We start from the raw sequence: 19,449 nt of genomic DNA, 5'->3' as shown, positions 1-19,449 counted from the left end.
TTCTTCTTTTCTTTTCTTTTCTTTTTTGAGACAGGGTCTCACTATGTAGTTGAGACTGACCTGGAACGATCCTCCTGCCTCAGCCTCCTGAGTGCTGGGATTACAGGCGCCCCCCGCCCCCGCCATGCCCGGCTATGAAGGTGCTTGTTTTAATGACAGTTATAAAACATAGAATAGCAAATAACAAAACTGATGACCCTTAACACTAAACCTTTACATGGCATGTAAAAAGTTTCAGCTACTTTTATTATGTTTAGATCAGTTTTCAGGTTAACCCCTGCTGGGTTTTTCCTTCCCTTCCTCATTCTGTAAAACAGGAGATTTGATGAAGAGTGCTGCGGGAGAATTTGCAGATGATCCCTGCTCGTCTGTGAAGCGAGGCAACATGGTTCGGGCAGCTCGAGCTTTACTCTCCGCTGTTACCCGGTTGCTGATTTTGGCTGACATGGCAGATGTCTACAAATTACTTGTTCAGCTGAAAGTTGTAAGTGCAGGCCTCTGCCTGTAATTTGTTTTTGTATCACAGTGAGGCCACTGCTGGCCATATTTATAGTTCAGCATTCCTTAGCATTTTATTTGGTTTATCTGAACTTGGTTTATCTAAATGGACCAAGGATGTTTTTGTTTAATTTCCACTTAACCTCTCTGTTCCAGAAGGACATGATAAAGGCTCTGCTATGAGCTAGTATTATATTAGTTCTAATGAAGAACTTGTAAAAAAGGTATTGTTTTGACTCCGTCCTTTTCTGAAGTAATGATGATACATTTCCTTGTTACTAGGAGAGCCTAGACTTGAGGAACTAAGATATAGGGTACACTGTGTATTTTTAGTTGGAAACAGTACAATAGTGTTCTTTTCAAGTCCTTTAAAGCACCTGTATAAAAGGAGGCCCACTGCAATGCCAGAATTTAAGTTTGGATTGTTTTCTGAGTAGCTGTTAAAAAACAATAAAAAATCCCACACCATCTTTATCTGCATACTTGTATGGTGCAACATTTTTGATATTTAGGGTTGTGCTTTGTAGGTGGAAGATGGTATCTTGAAACTGAGGAATGCTGGCAATGAACAAGACTTGGGAATACAGTACAAAGCCCTGAAACCTGAAGTGGATAAGCTGAACATTATGGCAGCTAAAAGACAACAGGTACAGTCGTTATTTGGGGATATTTTAAAAGTTCTTTGTCATCTAGGAGGAAAAACTAATTTCTCCTGTTTCCTAAGGTACTGCTATTTTACTGCTAATATAATTCCATTAAAACACTTAAACTACAAATTATCTTTCCAGTGTTGTGCTGTTAACAGAGCTATAATTAAGTTGCATTTTTGTTATACTCCTGTTTTAAATCTTGTGAGAATTTTACTTTAGGTAGTTTCGCAGTTTAAATGAAGACATTCTGGTGTCTGGAGTGGTAATGGGCCTTTGTTCAAGGAATACTTTGACTTATTGGTGGAATTTAATTCAGTTGTTTAAACCTAATCAAGTTAAAATAGAATTATTGTATATCTGTATCAGAAAGTGCCTTCCCTACACTCCACACACTGTGTTTTGATACTTTTTAAGTGGTACTTATTAATTATTATTACTAACGATTTCTCTTATATAGTATGTGGATCAGTGTTCTTGTTTTTTGAAGTTTTTTGAAGCCCTTTGGTGTTTTTACTGTTGTGGTGCTTTGAAATCTTATGCCTTCCTGATAGATGCTATATGTTTTCAGCATATATTCTGCAGAGAAAGTGCATCTAGTTTTTTAAGTCTTCTGAAGTTCTGATGGTGGATGTGGTGGTGGATGCCTGTGATCCCTGCACTCGGGAGGTTGAGGCAGGAGGATGTCATGAGTTTGAAGCCAGTCTGGGCTACCTAGTGAGTGAGTTAAAAGCCAGCTGAACCGCAGAGTGAGATTCTGTCTTTAAAAACAAAAACAAAAAAATTTCCTAAATTTAAAATGTTCTGTTGAGGTGTGTGATTTTAATTCTTGTTTTAAAACAATGCCTGAAGCCAGGTGTGGTGAAGTGTGCCTGTTATCCCAGCACTCAGGAGGCTGAGGCTGGAAGATGGCCAAGAGTTTGAGGCCATCCTGGGCTATATAAGGAGACCCTATCTCAACAACAACAAAACAGTGCCAGAATTGTTACCCAAATCAGTTAGGGTTGTTTGTGCAATAGTGCATAGTAAACCCAGTACTCAAAACTGTATAAAAAAATAGATTTATTTTCTCACTAAGTAGAAGTCCTGAGTTAGGTTGACTTCACGTTTTTTAAATTTAAGAGTTTTGTAGTATCACCAAAAATCCAGATTCTTGACATGTTTTAATACTTCTGTGTGCCCAACACTGGATGGCTGCAGATGCTCTGAAGTATGAGTTTTGCACACATTAAGATGCCCAGTGAGAAAAAAAAGAATGTTTCTTTCACATATTTCTTTCATATGTTTCTCTATATGCAAACAGTTTTAGAAGTCTCTAGCACACTAGCCCTAAATCTGAATTGTGTGACATGCCCATTCCTCATTTACCATTCTAAGAGGAGGGGCTTTCTACTATGCCTGTCTCAGTAATCAGTACAGATCTTCTTCTCTGGGATGGTCATGTGCAGCTCAAACTCTGATTGGCAGGAGGGAAAGGGCTTGGGGTGAGAGTGGATGGATTTGGGTAACTAAACTAGAATGAGTGTTACAGGCTCTTTTTCTTTCTTTTTTTCTTTTTCCTTTGGTACTGGGGATCGAACTCAGGACCTTGGGCTTGCAAGGCAGGTGGTGACCCCACTGAGCTAAATTCCCAGGCCTGACACTGTTTTCATTAAGGATAATTGTCAGTGCTCTAAATGTCTGATTTGAAAAAATGTCTAATATACGACCTCTTCAGCTTTGGAGAATTCTTAGTTATTTGATTATATTGGTGTATAGTATCTGACCACCATGTTGAGAGAATTAAGTTTAATAATGTGTGCATGGTACTGAATATAGTACCAGCCACTAAAAAGTCCCTCCTTGGAGGATAGCTAGTGAATAATTATTTGTTGGTCATATTTCAAGCCAGGAGATGTGACCATACTAATTTGCATATATGAAATCCTGGTTTTAAATTTTGGTGCTGCGCCTACCTTGTAAGTGCAAGGTCCTGAGTTTGATCACTGGTACCAGGAAAAAAAAAAAAAGTAAAGAATGATAATTCTGTAAATACAGCAAGCTGGCCAAGTTATGTTCACAGTTTATTTTACTTAATGCTTTTTATATGTGTTCTCACTTGAATAAGTGTAATAAATGGTTTCTTTTGTTGTTTTTAGTTTTGTTTTTTGAGACAGAATCTTGCTGTGTAACTCAGGTTGACCTTGAACTCACTCTGTAGCCCAGGCTGGTCTCAAATTCATGGCAATCCTCCTGCCTCAGCTTCCTGAGTGCTGGGATTACAGGATTATGCCACCATGCCTGGCTAATAAATTTTAAATTTAGAAAATAAAGTTTGGTCAGCATTGTGTTTTAAAACCTTGTTGAATCCTGGCTTATGAAGACTTATGATTTCTTAGGCAAATTCAGAACATTTAAATTGCCACTTAGTATTTTGTATCTTTGTAAAATGGTGAAATAAGTAAATAGATGGTGTTCTTGAGATAAAATGTAGTAGCACTTCAGACTTCTGTTTGCAGTTAGAAAAATTTGTTGGAAAGCAATGCTGCTTGAGTTTTTTTTTTTTTTTTTTCTTCCCTCATTGAGTTTATTGGTACATTTTAGGTATACAGTACAGTTACATTCATCTTTGGGATCTTGTACCGTTACATGACAAGTCTTGGTTCTCACTTTTTCCCCTTGTCCCTGCTGCTTGAGTTTTAATTCTACCACAAATCCATTAAGAGTTAGCATGTGATATTGAGTGAACTAAAACTATTTTCCTTTGCCTTTCTTAATATTTTGTATAATACTTTATAGTGGTACCTGAGTCAAAGTAGTTTGTTATGTTTGTTGATCCTTCACACCTGCCACACTGAAAACACCTTCATTTATTAACTCCCCCCCGCCCTCAAACTTGGGACCTTGTGCTTGCCAGACAGGTTGGCACCACTGAGCTATATCCTCAGACCTATATCCTTGATTCAAAGAGGAACATTTCTCATGCTTGTTCACTCTAGTTCATATTTTTATTTTTTTTACTTTTTTTGGTTTTTTGAGTTAGAGCCTCACTGTGTAGTAGTTCACACTGCCCTGAAACTCACTATGTAGCCCAGGCTCATCTCAAACTCATAGCTATACTCCTGCCTCAGCTTCCTGAGTGCTGGGATTATAGGTGTGCACTCCCACGCCTGACTCATATTTTCAGTTTAAATCTTTTAAGTTAAGTTTAGCTTTTTAAAAGTTACATTTGAGAGTTGAGACAAATGCTACTGCTATAGGAATCAGTGAGTCCTTGACGTAATGCTTTCTTTGTAATGATTTCTTTTTGGGTTTGTTTTGCTAAGTAAAATTTGTTAAAATTTTTGTTAACTGTTTTTTTTTTTTTCCTAAAAGAAAGACAAGAGGTCTTGATACATGATCCACTGTTACGGTTTGTGTTTGGATGCCCACCCCCAGTCTCATGCAAATGAGGCGAGGCTCCTTTGGATGTGGCTGGATCTAGTGTGTGACCATGGAGTTACTGGTGTGCAGGGCTAGGCTCAAGGGCACTAGGATTAAGGGTGTGAGTGCTACCACCCTAAGTAGTGTGAATAAGATAAAAGGGGCAGGAAGATGCTGGTAAGGTCCCTTGTTGCTTTTGCTGCCATGCCAACACCATGAACAGTTTCTTCTGTGCAATGCCCCTCTGCCATGTGCCACTCTGCCTTGCAGGAAGCAGAGAGTGCATAAAGGGCCTGAGAAGAACAGGCCAGTGACCAGATGTTCCCTTCAAATGCATACCCCTGCTAACTCCCACCCCATCCAATTAGGCTCCTCCCAAAACTGCATTGAGCTCATTGATGGTTTAATCCACTTGATGAAGTTAGAGCCCTCAGGATCCATTTAGATTCTCAGATCCCATCAGGAGGTAACCAAGCCTTCAACACAATGAACTTTTTAGGGACATTTTTTGGGGGGATACCTGGGATTGAACTCAGGACCTTCCTGCGGTGCCACTGAGCTAAATCCCTGGTGCTTAGGGGACTTTTTTTGAACCTCAGCTGCAGAAGCTCTTTTGATCTGTTTTCAAAACTTTGGACTTTTTCTTCTTTCCTTAGGCATGTTAAGTAATAATTTGCCTCCTCCATTTACTGTCTCATCTTTGCAGGCAACCTTAGTCCAGAAAAGGCAGTGTTTTGTCAGCACCAGTATTTAGGTATAAAGTGTGTAATGGCTCCCTTGTATCACTTAATAGCAACTACCCATGGAGGAAAACCTCCTAAGGTTCATATCCTTTCTGGAATTTACTTCTTTGAACTTCTTGAATGTGTTGTGGTGGTCACGATGAGATTATTGAAAATATTAAATAATGAGTGACTCTAAAGTGTTTACTTTGGCCAACTACTGTTATAAATCCTTTATAAAATCAGTTCTATAATTCCTAGTGCCAAGAACATTGCCTAGGCTCAGTAATGCTCGGGATTCTAAATATTGCTCTAATCTGTTAACTTTCTTGGGCGGACATATTTGTTGAGTTGAAGTGTTACATATTTCTGTTAGCCTCCAGCCTCTACTTTGATTTTAAAAGTGTCTTGGTCTATTTTCTGTTACTATAACTGAATACCACGGATTGAGTGCTTTAAAAGAATAGATGTTACTTAGCTCATGTTCTGGAGGCTGAGAAGCCCAAGAACACGGTGCTCAATGTCTGATGAGGGTCTTCTTACTCTATCACAACATGGCAGAGGGCATCACTTGGCAGATACAGCTTGAGTCTCTTCCACTAATGCCATCTTGGAAGTCTGATGCTCATGACTGAAGTCTGATGCTCATTATCTCCTGAAGGTCCTACATATATTAACATATGAATTGGGATTGTTTCTGACATGTAAACTTGGTGGGGGGTTGTTCAAACAGTAGCATAGGGTAAAGGTGATGGCAGAGGTAAAGATGAGTCAGCATCAACCCTGGTTTCCTTTTGAGAGAGAGAGAGAAATTATATAAAATATATATATATTTTGTTTGTTTGTTAACTGGGGATTGAACTCAGGACATTGTGCTTGCTGGGTAGGTTCAGTGCCACCGAGCTAAATCCCCAGACCTGATTGATGTATTCTTATTACAGTAAAAAGTGATGCCCACTGTAGTATCCGTTTTCCTGTGGTCACTTAACTGTGTTTCCTATGTTCACTTAAAATTGGTTTCTTTGTGTTAAGAAAAAGCATTTCTGAAGAGAGAAAGTAGAACCCTTGAACAGTTAGGATAAATGATTGTATTTCATTGTTATATTCATGTAGATTAAAATATATCCCCCATTCTGATAGGTGATTATAAGAAATATGTTGTGAGGGCAAGACATTTACAAAACGCTATACCAACATGTGGACCCTGCTATTTAAGCAGAATAATTAGCCACAGCACATTGCTGTAACTTGAGTCTTAAAAGCACCAGTTCTCTCAATCTACAGGGTCCTGTTTTTGAATATTTAGCCTAATACAGTCTTTGGAAAAGTAGATTATCATACCAGACCAGGAGATAGTTTAGGGATGGATGTCAGGTGGTGACTAGTACGTAATTCTGGTACCTATTAACTTTAGATGACCACAAGAATCTTTGGTAAGCATTATAAGAAGCTGTGCAGATCTAACAGAAGGAATGCCAAAGCTGGTTGCAAAACATTTTAGAAAATAGAGTATAGTGTAAATGCTTAAAAATGCCTCCCTATAAAACTTAGAGTCCTTCAAGTTGTGATGAGGGCAAGGCATTTAGGAAATGCCCCACAACATGTGCAACAGCTGTTTAAATGTGATGTTAGCCTCAGCTCTTTGCCGTAACTTGAGTCTTACAATGATTACTCATTCTCTAAATCTACAGGGTACTGTTCTGAATAGTTAGCCTAATGCTCTGCTACAGGACATTTGGAGTGCTGTGAGGTATTACTTGCAAATTCAGGTGTCAAATTAGAATGAATTCTAGGAGGAAAGATCGTTTTATTCATGGTTTGGATAAAGATGTGAACCCTAAAATAAATGCTGAAATGAAATTTCAGAAAAAGGAAGCCAGTTTGATTTTTGGGGGGCCGGGGGTACTGGGAATCAAACTCTGGTCATTGTGCTTGCAAAGCAAGCAGTGGAACCATTGAACTAAATCCCTGGCCCAGTTTGATGTTTTTAATGCTTAATTAGGAACTCATCTAGAAAGATAATTCATTATGTAGTTAGGTAACACTTTTAATTGAGTTAATTGACTTTGGCCTTTTAAAATTAGTTTTCTCTTACTGTTTCTACATCTAGTACTCATTTTAAAAACATTTAAATTTGTACATTTGTTTTGTTTGTTCGTTTGTTTGTTTTTTGAGACAGGGTCTCACTATGTAGTTGAGACTGCTCTGGAACTCACTATGTAGCCCAGGCTGGTCTCGAACTCACAGCGCTGCTGGGATTATAGGTCTCACTATAGTTGAGACTGCTCTGGAACTCACTATGTAGCCCAGGCTGGTCTCGAACTCACAGCGCTGCTGGGATTATAGGCTTGTGCCACCATGACCGGCTTGTACATTAGGTTTTATTTGGTGACATTAATATTAGAATTATATGATCAGATGTTAAAATAGACTTGGAATATAGTGTCAGAATTAACAACCACATTTCCTCTGGTGGTGATGCATACTTTCTCCCTCTTCTTCTTTTCTGTCATGTGTAACAGTGGAATATCAGACATGCTCCTGTCTCATCTTGTTTATCTTGTTGGTATCACTTGTTATTTAGCCTACCCACCCATCCTAATAGGTGGATGCCATTTATAGAAATTGTGCCAGGAACCTCAAGCCTTTTTTTTTTTTTGGTAGCGGGCATTGAACTTGGGACGATGTGCTTTTGAGGCAGGCGGCACCAATGAGCTAAATCCCCGGCCCTAAGCCTTTTAAACTGTGATTATAATTACAGGGTAAAGGAAATTGAAAAGGACATTTTCACTTTAAACCATATCTGTAGTAAAATGTAGTAGTGCATGTGTCCTCGAGAGAGAGGCTGAGGCAGGAGGATTACCCTGAGTTTGAGGCCTGCCTGGGCTACATAGTGAGTTCAAGGCCTGAACTGTATGGTGAGACCCTGTCTCAGAAAACCAAAACAGGGCCGGGGGTTTAGCTCAGTGGTGCTGCCACCTGCCTCACAAGTGCAATGACCTGAGTTCAATTCCTGGAACCAAAAACAAAACAGAAAACAAAAAACCAAAACAAAACAAAAGACCACACCTACTATAATTAATATTATAGTAATGAATTGAAATCACGGTGCACATGAGCCTCAACTTTTTGGTTTAATGACTGAACTGATCACACTCAACAATATAACTCAATAATTCCTCAGTATGATCTACTTTGGTTGAATAGAGATATATTATTTATAGTTATAATCCAAATGCTAAGAAATTTTATGTTTTGACTTTTATTTAGTGCTATTCCAAGTACTTTATTTGCATATCCCATTTACTCCTCATAGTGATAAATGAGCTATTGTTGTTGCTCCTATTTTCACAGAAGGAGAAATTGAGTATAGTTTAAAGTAAGATCACAAAAACCAAGAAAAAGTTGTCTGTGATTCTTTTCTTTTGTGATTAATGCATCTGATTAGTAGAAATGCTAACTTCAGACTGTATGGGCAAATTTTCATAGTAATAAGACCCATATAAAGAGTGCTTCAATTTTTTTTCTTATTCTCACAGGAACTGAAAGATGTGGGCCATCGTGATCAGATGGCTGCAGCCAGAGGAATCCTGCAGAAAAATGTTCCAATCCTCTATACTGCATCTCAGGCTTGCTTACAGCACCCTGATGTCGCAGCCTATAAGGCCAACCGGGATCTGATATACAAGCAGCTACAGCAGGCAGTCACAGGCATTTCCAATGCTGCCCAGGCTACTGCATCAGATGATGCTTCCCAGCACCAGGGTGGAGGAGGAGGAGAACTGGCATATGCTCTCAATAATTTTGATGTAAGTTAGGCTTGGGAGGAAACTTCAGTCTCTTCACCAACCCCTAGAAGATAACAGGTTCGTAGGGAAATGTGATCAAGGGTTCTGATGAAAGCTCAACTGCAAATATAAGTGAAAAGAAATTTTTATGAATCATCAGTCTACATGATTATAACTTTGCTCCAAGCATTTGTCTTTTTTTTTCTTCCTCAGTTTGGATTAAATTTCTGGATTCTTTCACGCAACTTTTGTTTCCTGTGAGGTCTTTTTTTGGGGGTGGGTACCGGGATTTGAACTTCCAGTCCTTGTGCTTGAGAGACAGGTAGCGGATCCACCGAGCTAAATCTCTGGCCCATCATTTTTATTGAGACTATGAATCTTTGTCATTGCAACAACATTTTGACATTTTGGAAGATCTTTGTTTTGCTTGATTTGTTTTTTTTGAGACAGGATTTCATCATGTATTCCATGCTGACCTTGAACTCATTGTGTAGCCTAGGTTGGCCTTGAACTCCTGGTAATCCTCCTATCTCAGCTTCCTGAGCACTGGGATTGCAGGCATGTATCAACATGTCCAGCTAGTTCTAGCAAATTTAAAGGTCTGGGGGATGCAGAAGCAAATTGTACATGAACTCTGACCTCCAAGAACATATAGTCTACTGGGAAATACAGACATATTATACTGATTGCTGTCGTCTTAATCTTGTCTGCCTAGATATATTTCTCTGAATTAATTTGAATCATGCACACACAATCAAGTGAGAGCACATTTGGAATTAAAATATTTTCTTAGCATGATGCTATATAATTACCTTATATAAATGATGTCCTAGACAGTGTTAAGCCATCATTTTATAAATGCGTGTATATTGTGTATACACACTGTCCAGTGTACACAGCTATTTTATTTTAAAAATTCCAACCCATAGTGCCTCTGGTTTCCAGTAGATGGCAGCAGTTTAAGATTTTTTTTTTAAGTTTATTTTAAATGAACTCAAGACAAAATTTTTCTTTTAAGTTAATGTAAGTGGAATATTGTGTTATAAATGGGTAGCATACTTTCCCAGTAGAAATGTTTTGAAGTATGGAATTAAATACACTTGAATGCGGTTTGTTTTTTACCTGTTTTGTCTTACCTCTTCTGCTTGGGTAAATGATATTTGCTAATTTACACGCTTGATTCAAGACTCTTCAGAAGGTGTGAAGATAGTGTTAAGCCTAAAGACCATGATATTCAAGTGGAGCTTTAAATAGGAAGTGACTTTATAACAAATTCTTCAGGTACAACTTTTTAAGGTACAATTTTTATACTCCCCCTTTGCAGGTTGGCCTTCGCACTGAGCTATATCCCCCAAATTTCCCCCTTTTAAAAAATTAATTAATTAATTAATTAATTAGGGTACTGGGAATTGAGCTTGGGTCCTTGCACTTGCAAGGCAGGTGGCGGAACTGCTGAGCTAAATCTTCGGCCTCCCTTTTTTATTTTTTAGAGAGAGAGTCTGAGTTGTTAACTTGCCCAGACTTGGCTTGACTTTTCGGTTCTTCTGCCTCAGCATGTATAAAGTGAGGAAAATGGATAAAATTAATTGTATATGCATTTCTTTCTGAAAATTTGGGCTAGAAGTCAGTGTTACATGTTTGTTTGTTTGTTTGTTTTTTGAGACAGGGTCTCATTATGTAGTTGAGACTTACCTGGAACTCATTATTTAGCCCAGGCTGGTCTCAAACTCACAGCGAGCCTCCTGCCTCAGCCTCTCAAGTGCTGGGCGTGCGTTACCACGTCCGGCTTACATGTTTATTTTTAATTTATATTCTGCATATAAGAAAGAGATACGTTTTATTTTCCTTGTAATTTTCATTTGATAATTTGAATTGTTGTTGTGGCAAAGGCTGACCGTTAGATGTTTAGAATAAGTAGTGTGAATGTAACACACCAGCATTTGCACTTAGGATATCATACCTTACCCGGGGTCTGTGTGCCTGGATAGTGCCTTTTTGGGGAAGTGATCTGCTGTAGTCCACTTTACATGGGATATCCTTTTGTGTGCCAAGAAGAGTAATTTTCTTTTAGATATTGGAATTAAATCTGGATATTTTTAATAAGACATTTTCCTTGCCTTCTTGAAAGGGACAGAAATGACCATTAACATTTGGTAAAACTTCTTTGCAGAAACAAATCATTGTGGACCCTCTGAGCTTCAGTGAGGAGCGCTTTAGGCCTTCCCTAGAGGAACGCCTGGAAAGCATCATCAGTGGTGCCGCACTCATGGCTGACTCGTCCTGCACGCGTGATGACCGACGTGAGCGAATTGTGGCAGAGTGCAATGCTGTCCGCCAGGCCCTGCAGGATCTGCTGTCAGAGTACATGGGCAATGTGAGTGTCAGAACTTCTCCCTTTTGTTTTGTTATTTCTTTGTTGTCCTGGTGGTATTGAAGGGCCTTAGCACTAGGCTGTTCTCTTCCCCCGCTCCTACTACTTTTTTGTTTTAATTTTTGAGACAGGGCCATGCTGAGTTGCCTGGGCTGGGTTCTGGCTTCTATAGTCCTCTTGTTTCAGTCTTCCAAAATGCTGAGATTGCAGGCATGTGGCACCATACCTGGCTGGAATTTTTCTTTGAAGTGAGATTTTATGTCTGATGAATTTTCTATAACAAGTTGGACCTCACATGTTTTAACTGTGAATAACAAGTATATGTCCTTGACTTCTTGGCTCTTTTGGTGGGTCAGAGTTTTAAAAGAATGGATAAACTACTTTCTGAGTGGCCCTTTCTTCTCCAACTTTTTATTTTGAAGAAATTTAAATTTGAAGTAATTCATTGAGCACCTGTATACCCTTCTAAATTGTTATCATGACTACATATATCTTTCTAAATCTGGGCAAAAGAAAATGCTGAAAATCCATCTTTTTAATATTTAATTATGAAATTTCTTTTATGAAATTATCTTCATGAACCATATAGAATGTTGAAAGAGTAGATAATTATAACGTATAGATATATGGGGCAAGCTGAGTAATTTTTTAAAAATTTTACAGTTTGTGCATAAAAACTAGTACTATGAAATTTGACACTTTGCCATAGAAAATCTGAATTGTTGATTTTTCTGTTGTCATATGTTCTCTCTCTTCCCTTCCCTTATACTTTGTCTTTTGTTCTGGCTACTTAATGCTACTTCAAGGTTACTGTAGTTTGTACCATGTACCTAATATTCTACTATGCAAGGAAGGAATAAATTGATAAAAATTATATAAAATCATTTTAAAGGGAAGAGGGACCATACAAATAAGTTGTCCTCACTAGTGGTTTGGTTTTGTTTCTTTAACACTTTTCAGAAAAAGATCTTAGTCCTTTCTCATGTGTTCATTTGTTACATGTGTGTTTTCTGTTTTCCCTTATATGCTTATTGTTTTGTTTTTGTTTTTAAAAATTTTATTGTTACATTTTAGATACACATATTAATTATACTCATCCCAAGGAATTTGTACCTGTACATAATATATCGTGATTTTTCTTTTTTCCCCAATCCCTTCTCCTCTCTTTAACCCCTCTTCCCCTCCTATTTACAAAAGTTTTGTTTCCATTTTTTCTTTCTGTTCTCTTTTTTCTTTTCCCTTTTCTTTCTCCCTCACCCCTCCCATGTTCCCCTTCCCAACTGAACATTTTCTTCCTATTTCCCTCGCTTATGTGCTAATATTGGTGAGTCATGATGGAGTTCCTAGGATGAAGATAAATGCCTTCCTGTGTTTATCTTGTTTCTCCCATAGTGTGAAATTGGTGAAGCACATTGAATTTTAAGCCATTGCCATGTTTTGATCATAGGCAGTCTACCTAAGAAAAATGAGATTAGAGGTTTAGTTAATTCAAATGGAAAATGTAGTTGATAAGTAACAGTGGAAATGTCGGACACTTTTAAAAATCCAGGACTATTCTAGAGAATTAGAAGAAAAAATGGATAAGCTGAAGAATTGCTCACAATGTTGGGGATTCATAAGTAAGAGAACAAAGACTTGGAGTACTTATGTAGATCTGTTATTTGCTATTACGTATAGTGATGGAAGTGACACAGAACTGTCCAGTGTGACTGTGATTAGGAAACCCCTTTGAAAACAGCTTTGATGGGGGAAAGGATGTGATAAATCTGCCGAGCTTCCTAATAAGTCTCAAGATAAACCTTAAGTCCTAGGGTTGCTCAGACTGTCTGGGTAGCCAACCTTGACTTCAGTAGCTTTTGGGTTTCTTCCTAGAGTATTGTGGAAGTACCTGAAGCACTTTGTATGCCTGATATGGGTGTAGGAAAAGCTGTGAAATACTCATTTAATATATAAAAACTTGGAGACCATAATATAGCACTTTTTAAGTGAAAACTAAAGCAGTGCTTGATGTTAGGCTGAAAGCTGAGTGTGTGGTGGAGGGCTCAGAAGAATTTTGTGGAATTCAGAAGAACATTTTAGGAGTTGAACGATGGGAATGTTTTTCCTGAAACTGATCTGTAGTTTTCTTTTTATTGACTCATGGAAAGTGAACAGGCTCAGTCTTGTCAAGAAGCAGTCGAGTGAGGATAATAAAGGAAGAAGGCCCTGGAACGCACTTGAAGAATGTTGGAAAGGCCCAGAGAAGCAGAAGCAGCTAGGGATAGATTTTTATTCATTTATGAAGCCTTTACAAACATTTACAGCATGAAGTGACAGAATTTAATTGGGCATTTCTGCCTGTTATTCGTTTCGTATGGTATATATGTTACATGCAAAGTAGAATTCTTGTCATATAAAAGAAGGAATGAAGTTCTGATCCTTCTTTTAGAATACAAAGGCTCTCTACAGGGTATTTAATGACATGCAAATAGAAAGGAAGATGAGATTATTTCCAGCTGGGAAATCAGAGACTTCTTAAAAGATTTATATTTTTTCTGATTGAAAAAAAGTTTACTTTTAGTTTTGATTATTTCTATTGAAAAATATTAGACAAGTAGTTATAGTATGGCCTGCATCAATTAAAGCTTGTTTATTGTATAGAACTTTGTAGACTAAATGATAAAATCTAGAAACGCTAACCTGTTTTCACTTTTTCCATTCTTTGGATTCTCCCATTAATAGCATTATTTTTATAGACACATTCTTGTCATAAGCTCTGAATCTTGCTTCTTCCTTTTATGTTACCAAGTCCTGTTTTTTGTTTTAGGACATTGTTTATTGTGTCCTTGCTATCCTCTTCCCACATGTTTAATCCTAATCTGTAACCACCCCCTTTGCCAAAGCCCATTTCAAACTGTACTATCCTATATTAATTGTATGGTGCTTGAAATTTTGCCCTTAAGTTGCATACTTTCTTGAATTGTTGTTAGTCTTTCCCTTATTCATGTAATTTTTGTAACTAGGTTTTCGCTTTTGGAAGACTGAACTGTGTAAAAATATTCTTTCATGGTCTAGTATAATGCTAGAAGAGATACTCAGTAAAAGCTTGCTTAATGAACTCATGTTGACTTGGGAGAGTGAATAAAATGAACAGTTTGGGGGAAAAACTACCCTTATGGGCTTTGAATTCTGGGGCAGGTGGGGTGTGGGAGGCTGTGGGTGGTTTACCTCTACTTACAGAAGATCATTCAGTATATGGATGACATTTTTGAAAAAATTACCAACCAAGAACTCAAAAACAAGTAATTAGTGAAAGTAATATCTTGGACCAAAGTAGAACCAAATTTAATCAGTTGAATGCCAGTGTTCCTTCTAAAGGCCCTAAGGGTCAGGAGTCCAGCACCCTTAGAGTTGCCATTTGCATTGCATTGCGGTTTGAGAAGTTAGAGGGTAGTCAGATAGTCTTGGCTCTATAGCTAATTTACAGAGGCTGTAAGCGATACTGATGTAAAAGTAATGTGTTTAATTCTGGCTAAACATTACAGAAATACCATGGATGTATGACAGTAGAGGTTCTTCTCCCCACCAGTGGATCCTTGTAGTTCTACAGATGACTATCAGGTTTCCTTGAAATGAAATGTGGTTAATTTAGTTTGCTTCTGTTTTATCAACCTAAAATTGTTCTGAGTGTAAGCATTCTAGAGAAAGAAAAACATCTTTGAATGGATGTTATAATCTTCAAATGTTTAAAAGTAAATAGATTGAAATCAAAAGTATTTAAATTTGAAAAATGTTATTACTATTTTATTGTATAAAATATGAAATGTTTATTGAACTAGGGTGCCCAGTTGTTTGACTGTTCTCTGAAATTATTTTAGTGCCTGTGAAAAACCTCCTAAAGAGCCTTATATTTGTAGCTAAATCATTTTACAATCAGTATTCATTCTGCTAAGTGATTTTCGAACCCATACGTTTGTCCCTTTTTAAGGGTATGCTTGTTTAATAGTAGAACTTATTGAACCAAGCTTTTTGGTCCCCAGTATTATATTTTTCAATCCCAGACTCCTCCCCAAACCCTTTCCCCCTTAATCTGATAGTATTTCACAGTGTCTGAAACATAAAGGACCCTTTGAAATGAATTTCATTTGATTTTTGGCTTGAGCAGTCCTGCCTAGCAGTTTATGGACATGTATGACTGACTGACAAGTTAGGATTACTATTGGTAAGAACAAGCACATGCTGTGGGTTTGGATTGCTCTAGCTCTGTGCTTTTCAGTTCGTAGTCATTAGTCATCTGTGACTGTTGAGCACTTGCAATCTAACTTGAAATGTTCAGGTTGAGGTGTACTGTAACTATAAAAAGAATGTAAAATATCTCATTTATAGTATGAATGTATTGGAGTAAATAAAATCTGTTAGTAAACATAATTTTTAACCTTTTTTTTTGATGATACAAATTTTAAATTATGTACATGTTTTGTTTCTTGCTGGTATTATATTTCTTTTGGATCATTCTAGCTGTTGAGTAACCAGCCATTTAAAGTGAACCGATTAGTTTAGCACCAGCTTCTTCATTGAATGTCCAGAATTGTATGGTAACTCATGCATAATACCTTTACAGCTTGTGTTTCTTTGTATTTAAAACTAGTGTTAGGGAAGGTGAGGAGGGGTTAGTGGGAGTAAAAATGATCAAGATGCAGTGTGTGTATGTATCAGTCCCATAAGTTAAATGTAATGTTATATATTGCAAGCATATACTAATAAAAAGTTAAATTTCTAAAAAAAAAAAAAAGCTATAATGTTATGTAGAAGAAATTTGGCACAGTTTAGGATAAAGATGGTAAGGATAATATTGCTTAAGGATACATTTTATTTTTGTTCTTTCCCCAAAACAGTGGGTGTGGGATCTGAAAAGAAAAATACAGTAACTGGACATGTTTTGAATTGAACTAAACATATTCGAGGAGTTTGATTATGCTAATATATCAGGTATAAATTTTAATTTGGTTTGGTAATAGTTTGATACGGAATATATGAATAGTATGCAGTTATTGTTCACTTTCAAAGATGTTTTAAAAAGATAAATTGTTATTATAGTGAAGGGAAGCACTCAATTTAGATGCTAATCTCTTCTCAGTTTTGCAAATGATTTCCTGGAATCACTTTAGCAAGCCAGTGCTTCCCAGCTTTTGAAGGACTCTGTGAAGAGCTTGTTACATTATTTTTTGGCTACATTTTATCTTCGAAATGAGAATAGCTTAATTTTTTTCTGATTATACAAATTCTGTATTCATTATATATTGCCTGTAATTCCACTTATTTTTGTGCATAGCATTCCGGACTTATTTCTAGATGTGTGTGTGTACACTTATAAAATCTATTCTTTTCTTTTCTTTTCGTCCAGTTGTTAGTAAGGATTATCCACACTCGAGTTAGTTATATTTCCTGTTGCTGGACTCAATATCTGACAGTCATGACTTAAAGGTTTAGTTTGGCTCATGGTTTGGGGGATTCATTCTATGGTAGTTGGTTCCATTGCAGGAACATCACGGGGAGGGTATAGTTCAGAGGCACTGGGAAGCAGAGCAGTCCCATCCTGGAAGGGAAGGGTAAGGGAGCTAACATACGTCCCCAAAGCTGCACTTCCATGTCTCACCTAGAGGCACCTAGGGGTGTGCCCCGCCAGTCGCTGCTGGGTGCACACAGAGCCAATCAGGTTGACGCTCCGCCCTAACCTCCATAGCGCTATTATACTGTTTACCATATGTCTGCTGTTGTGCTAAAAGACGTACATTATTACCTGCTTTACCCCCATAGTAACCCTTATTGTGCTGTTCTTGCTTAAAAGTGTGTACACATTCAGGTGTGATTTGAAGTCAGATCTAACCTGAAAGTCTATAAAATTTTACCCATGTGTATCTTTCAAAGTCACCAAATAGGATTTTGTATCATCTTTAACATGTTCCTGCTGGCTTGAACCACTAGGGGTATGTGCATGACTGGCCTGTATTACAGGATGGGACAATCATGCGTGTGCCACCAGTGGTTCATAGCTGCCAGGCAAGGCAGTAAGATATATGAATTATGGCCCTGACGTGAACGTGTTAATGGCTGCAGAATTTCCCACTAAGATTAAATATCCCAGAACTATATTTAAACACTGAAATTTAAGTTTCAGTGTTAGAAATCTGAAAACAAATACAGTAGACTGTTGACTTATGAACTCGATTTGTTCCTAAGGGCGGGTTGTAATTCAAGTTGGTTGTAAATCAGTAGAGCTGACATCTGGATGTTTACCTGGGCATACAATATAGAAAACAAGAGGCAGGTGAATCTTTCATTAACCTAATTAACCCAAGTTGTTCATAAAGTCAGGCTGGTCTAATGAGATCCAATGTACTCTTAAGATCAGTCTGTGTCTGATATAGTTGTTTGAAGTGAGCAGAACAAAAAAGCTTTTTAGAGTGTCCTCCCATGCTAGACTGCGTGGTATTACTTGACTGTCACGGGTTTTTTTAATTGACTGTGATATGCAGCTATAGGGGCAGACTTTTTTTTTTTTTTAAACACATCTGTGGCTTCCATCTTAGAATCCTTGGGTTCCTACATAGACTCTCACCTGTATTGGTAGTCCATGGGTCTGAAGATGATTTTACTGATTTGTTAATATAAATTTCTCTGTGACCTCCATAATATATTCGGGAGAATTTAGATACAGATAGATGTACAAAATGCAAAGTTAGAGCATATGTAGGACCTATTCTTCTGACAGTAGTATTTACTGTATATATTTAAAGTTTGCACTATGATATTTTTATACCCAGTGAATGAATATTATAGTCAAGCCATTTAAGACATCCATCATCTCACAGAGTTAACTATTTTTTAACTCCCCAATCACCCAACCTAGATCCTGTGAATGCTGGGCAAATGCTCTAGCACTGACCCCTTTAATTTATTTTGAGTTAGGGTCTTTCTAAGTTGCCCAGGGTAGCTTCAGACTTGGATTCTCCTACCTCCGCCTCCTGAATAGCTGGAATTTCAAGTCTGTGCCATTGTGGCTGGTAAATGTTAGGTTTTGTTTTAGTCACACACTAAGTTCATTTCTAAGTTCATTGAGTATCCATTATCTAAACACTTGAATTAGAAGTGTTTTTGGATTTCAGTTTTGCAGACTCTGGAGTACTTGCATAGACTTTACTAGTTGAGCATCCCACTCTGAAAATCCAAAATCTGAAATTCTCTATAATTTGAAACTTCAGGATGGTCAGTCTGTATTTATGTTCAATATATTGGGATTCTTCATGTGTTAAGATCTTGATTAATCATTTTGAGATAATGATTCATTCAAGAGTATAGAATTGTGCAGTTAGAACTTGGAAGTTACCTTAATTGTGATATAGTCCAGGGTCTGTTGGATTATAGTTCTCAGATTAAGTCTGGCTATTTCCATTTGTTTACTTAATCTCCTGTTGGTATTTTCCTACCATAATATCAGAGTTGAGGAGTTAATGAAAGTTACTGAGTAGCTACAGAAAATACTGTATGGTTCCCAAAGTCTAAAATACTTGCTCTTTGGCCCTTTACGGAAAAGTTTGCCGGTCCTTAATTTAACAGTTCAGTCAACTAATTCTCCAGAAGGTTTTAAATTACAAATTCAGTTTTTGCAATGGTTATAAGCCTATTTAAAGGTATCTATTTCTTCTTGGGTACATTTTGGAAATTTGCATTAAAAAATTGGTCCATTTTATCCAATTAGTCAAATTTTATGTGTGTAGAGGGGTTTCTTATGATCATTTAACGTTTTGGAATCTATATCAGTATTATCTGTTTTTTAACTAATGTTGGTAATGTATATCTTTTTTTTCCTTTTTCAGTCTGGCTAGAGGTTTTTAAATTCTTTTGATCTTTTGAAAGAAACAGCTTCTGGTTTCATTGACCCCCCACTTCAATATTTGTAGTTTTACTGATTGCTACTCTTTAATGTCTCCTTTTTGCTTGCTTAGGCTTTTTTTTTTTTTTTTTTTTTTTTTTTTTTTTCC

General features: G+C 37.3%; 1 protein-coding gene across 2 annotated transcripts in view; it reads left to right on the top strand.

Annotated features, from left to right (window-relative positions):
* Window positions 1-19,449, top strand: part of Ctnna1 (catenin alpha 1) — a 160,178-nt gene that overhangs the window by 54,155 nt on the left and 86,574 nt on the right. For both annotated transcript variants that reach the window (XM_010613786.3, XM_010613787.1), the window contains exons 4-7: window positions 318-484; window positions 1,026-1,145; window positions 8,809-9,078; window positions 11,228-11,431. In XM_010613786.3, the coding sequence (XP_010612088.1) occupies window positions 318-484; window positions 1,026-1,145; window positions 8,809-9,078; window positions 11,228-11,431 (761 nt within the window). The remainder of the gene's footprint in view (window positions 1-317; window positions 485-1,025; window positions 1,146-8,808; window positions 9,079-11,227; window positions 11,432-19,449) is intronic.

Source organism: Fukomys damarensis, unplaced genomic scaffold (assembly GCF_012274545.1).
Source record: "Fukomys damarensis isolate Sample0158 unplaced genomic scaffold, DMR_v1.0_HiC HiC_scaffold_3, whole genome shotgun sequence".
Classification (NCBI taxonomy): Eukaryota; Metazoa; Chordata; class Mammalia; order Rodentia; family Bathyergidae; genus Fukomys; species Fukomys damarensis.
This window is presented reverse-complemented; position numbering and strand designations above follow the sequence as displayed.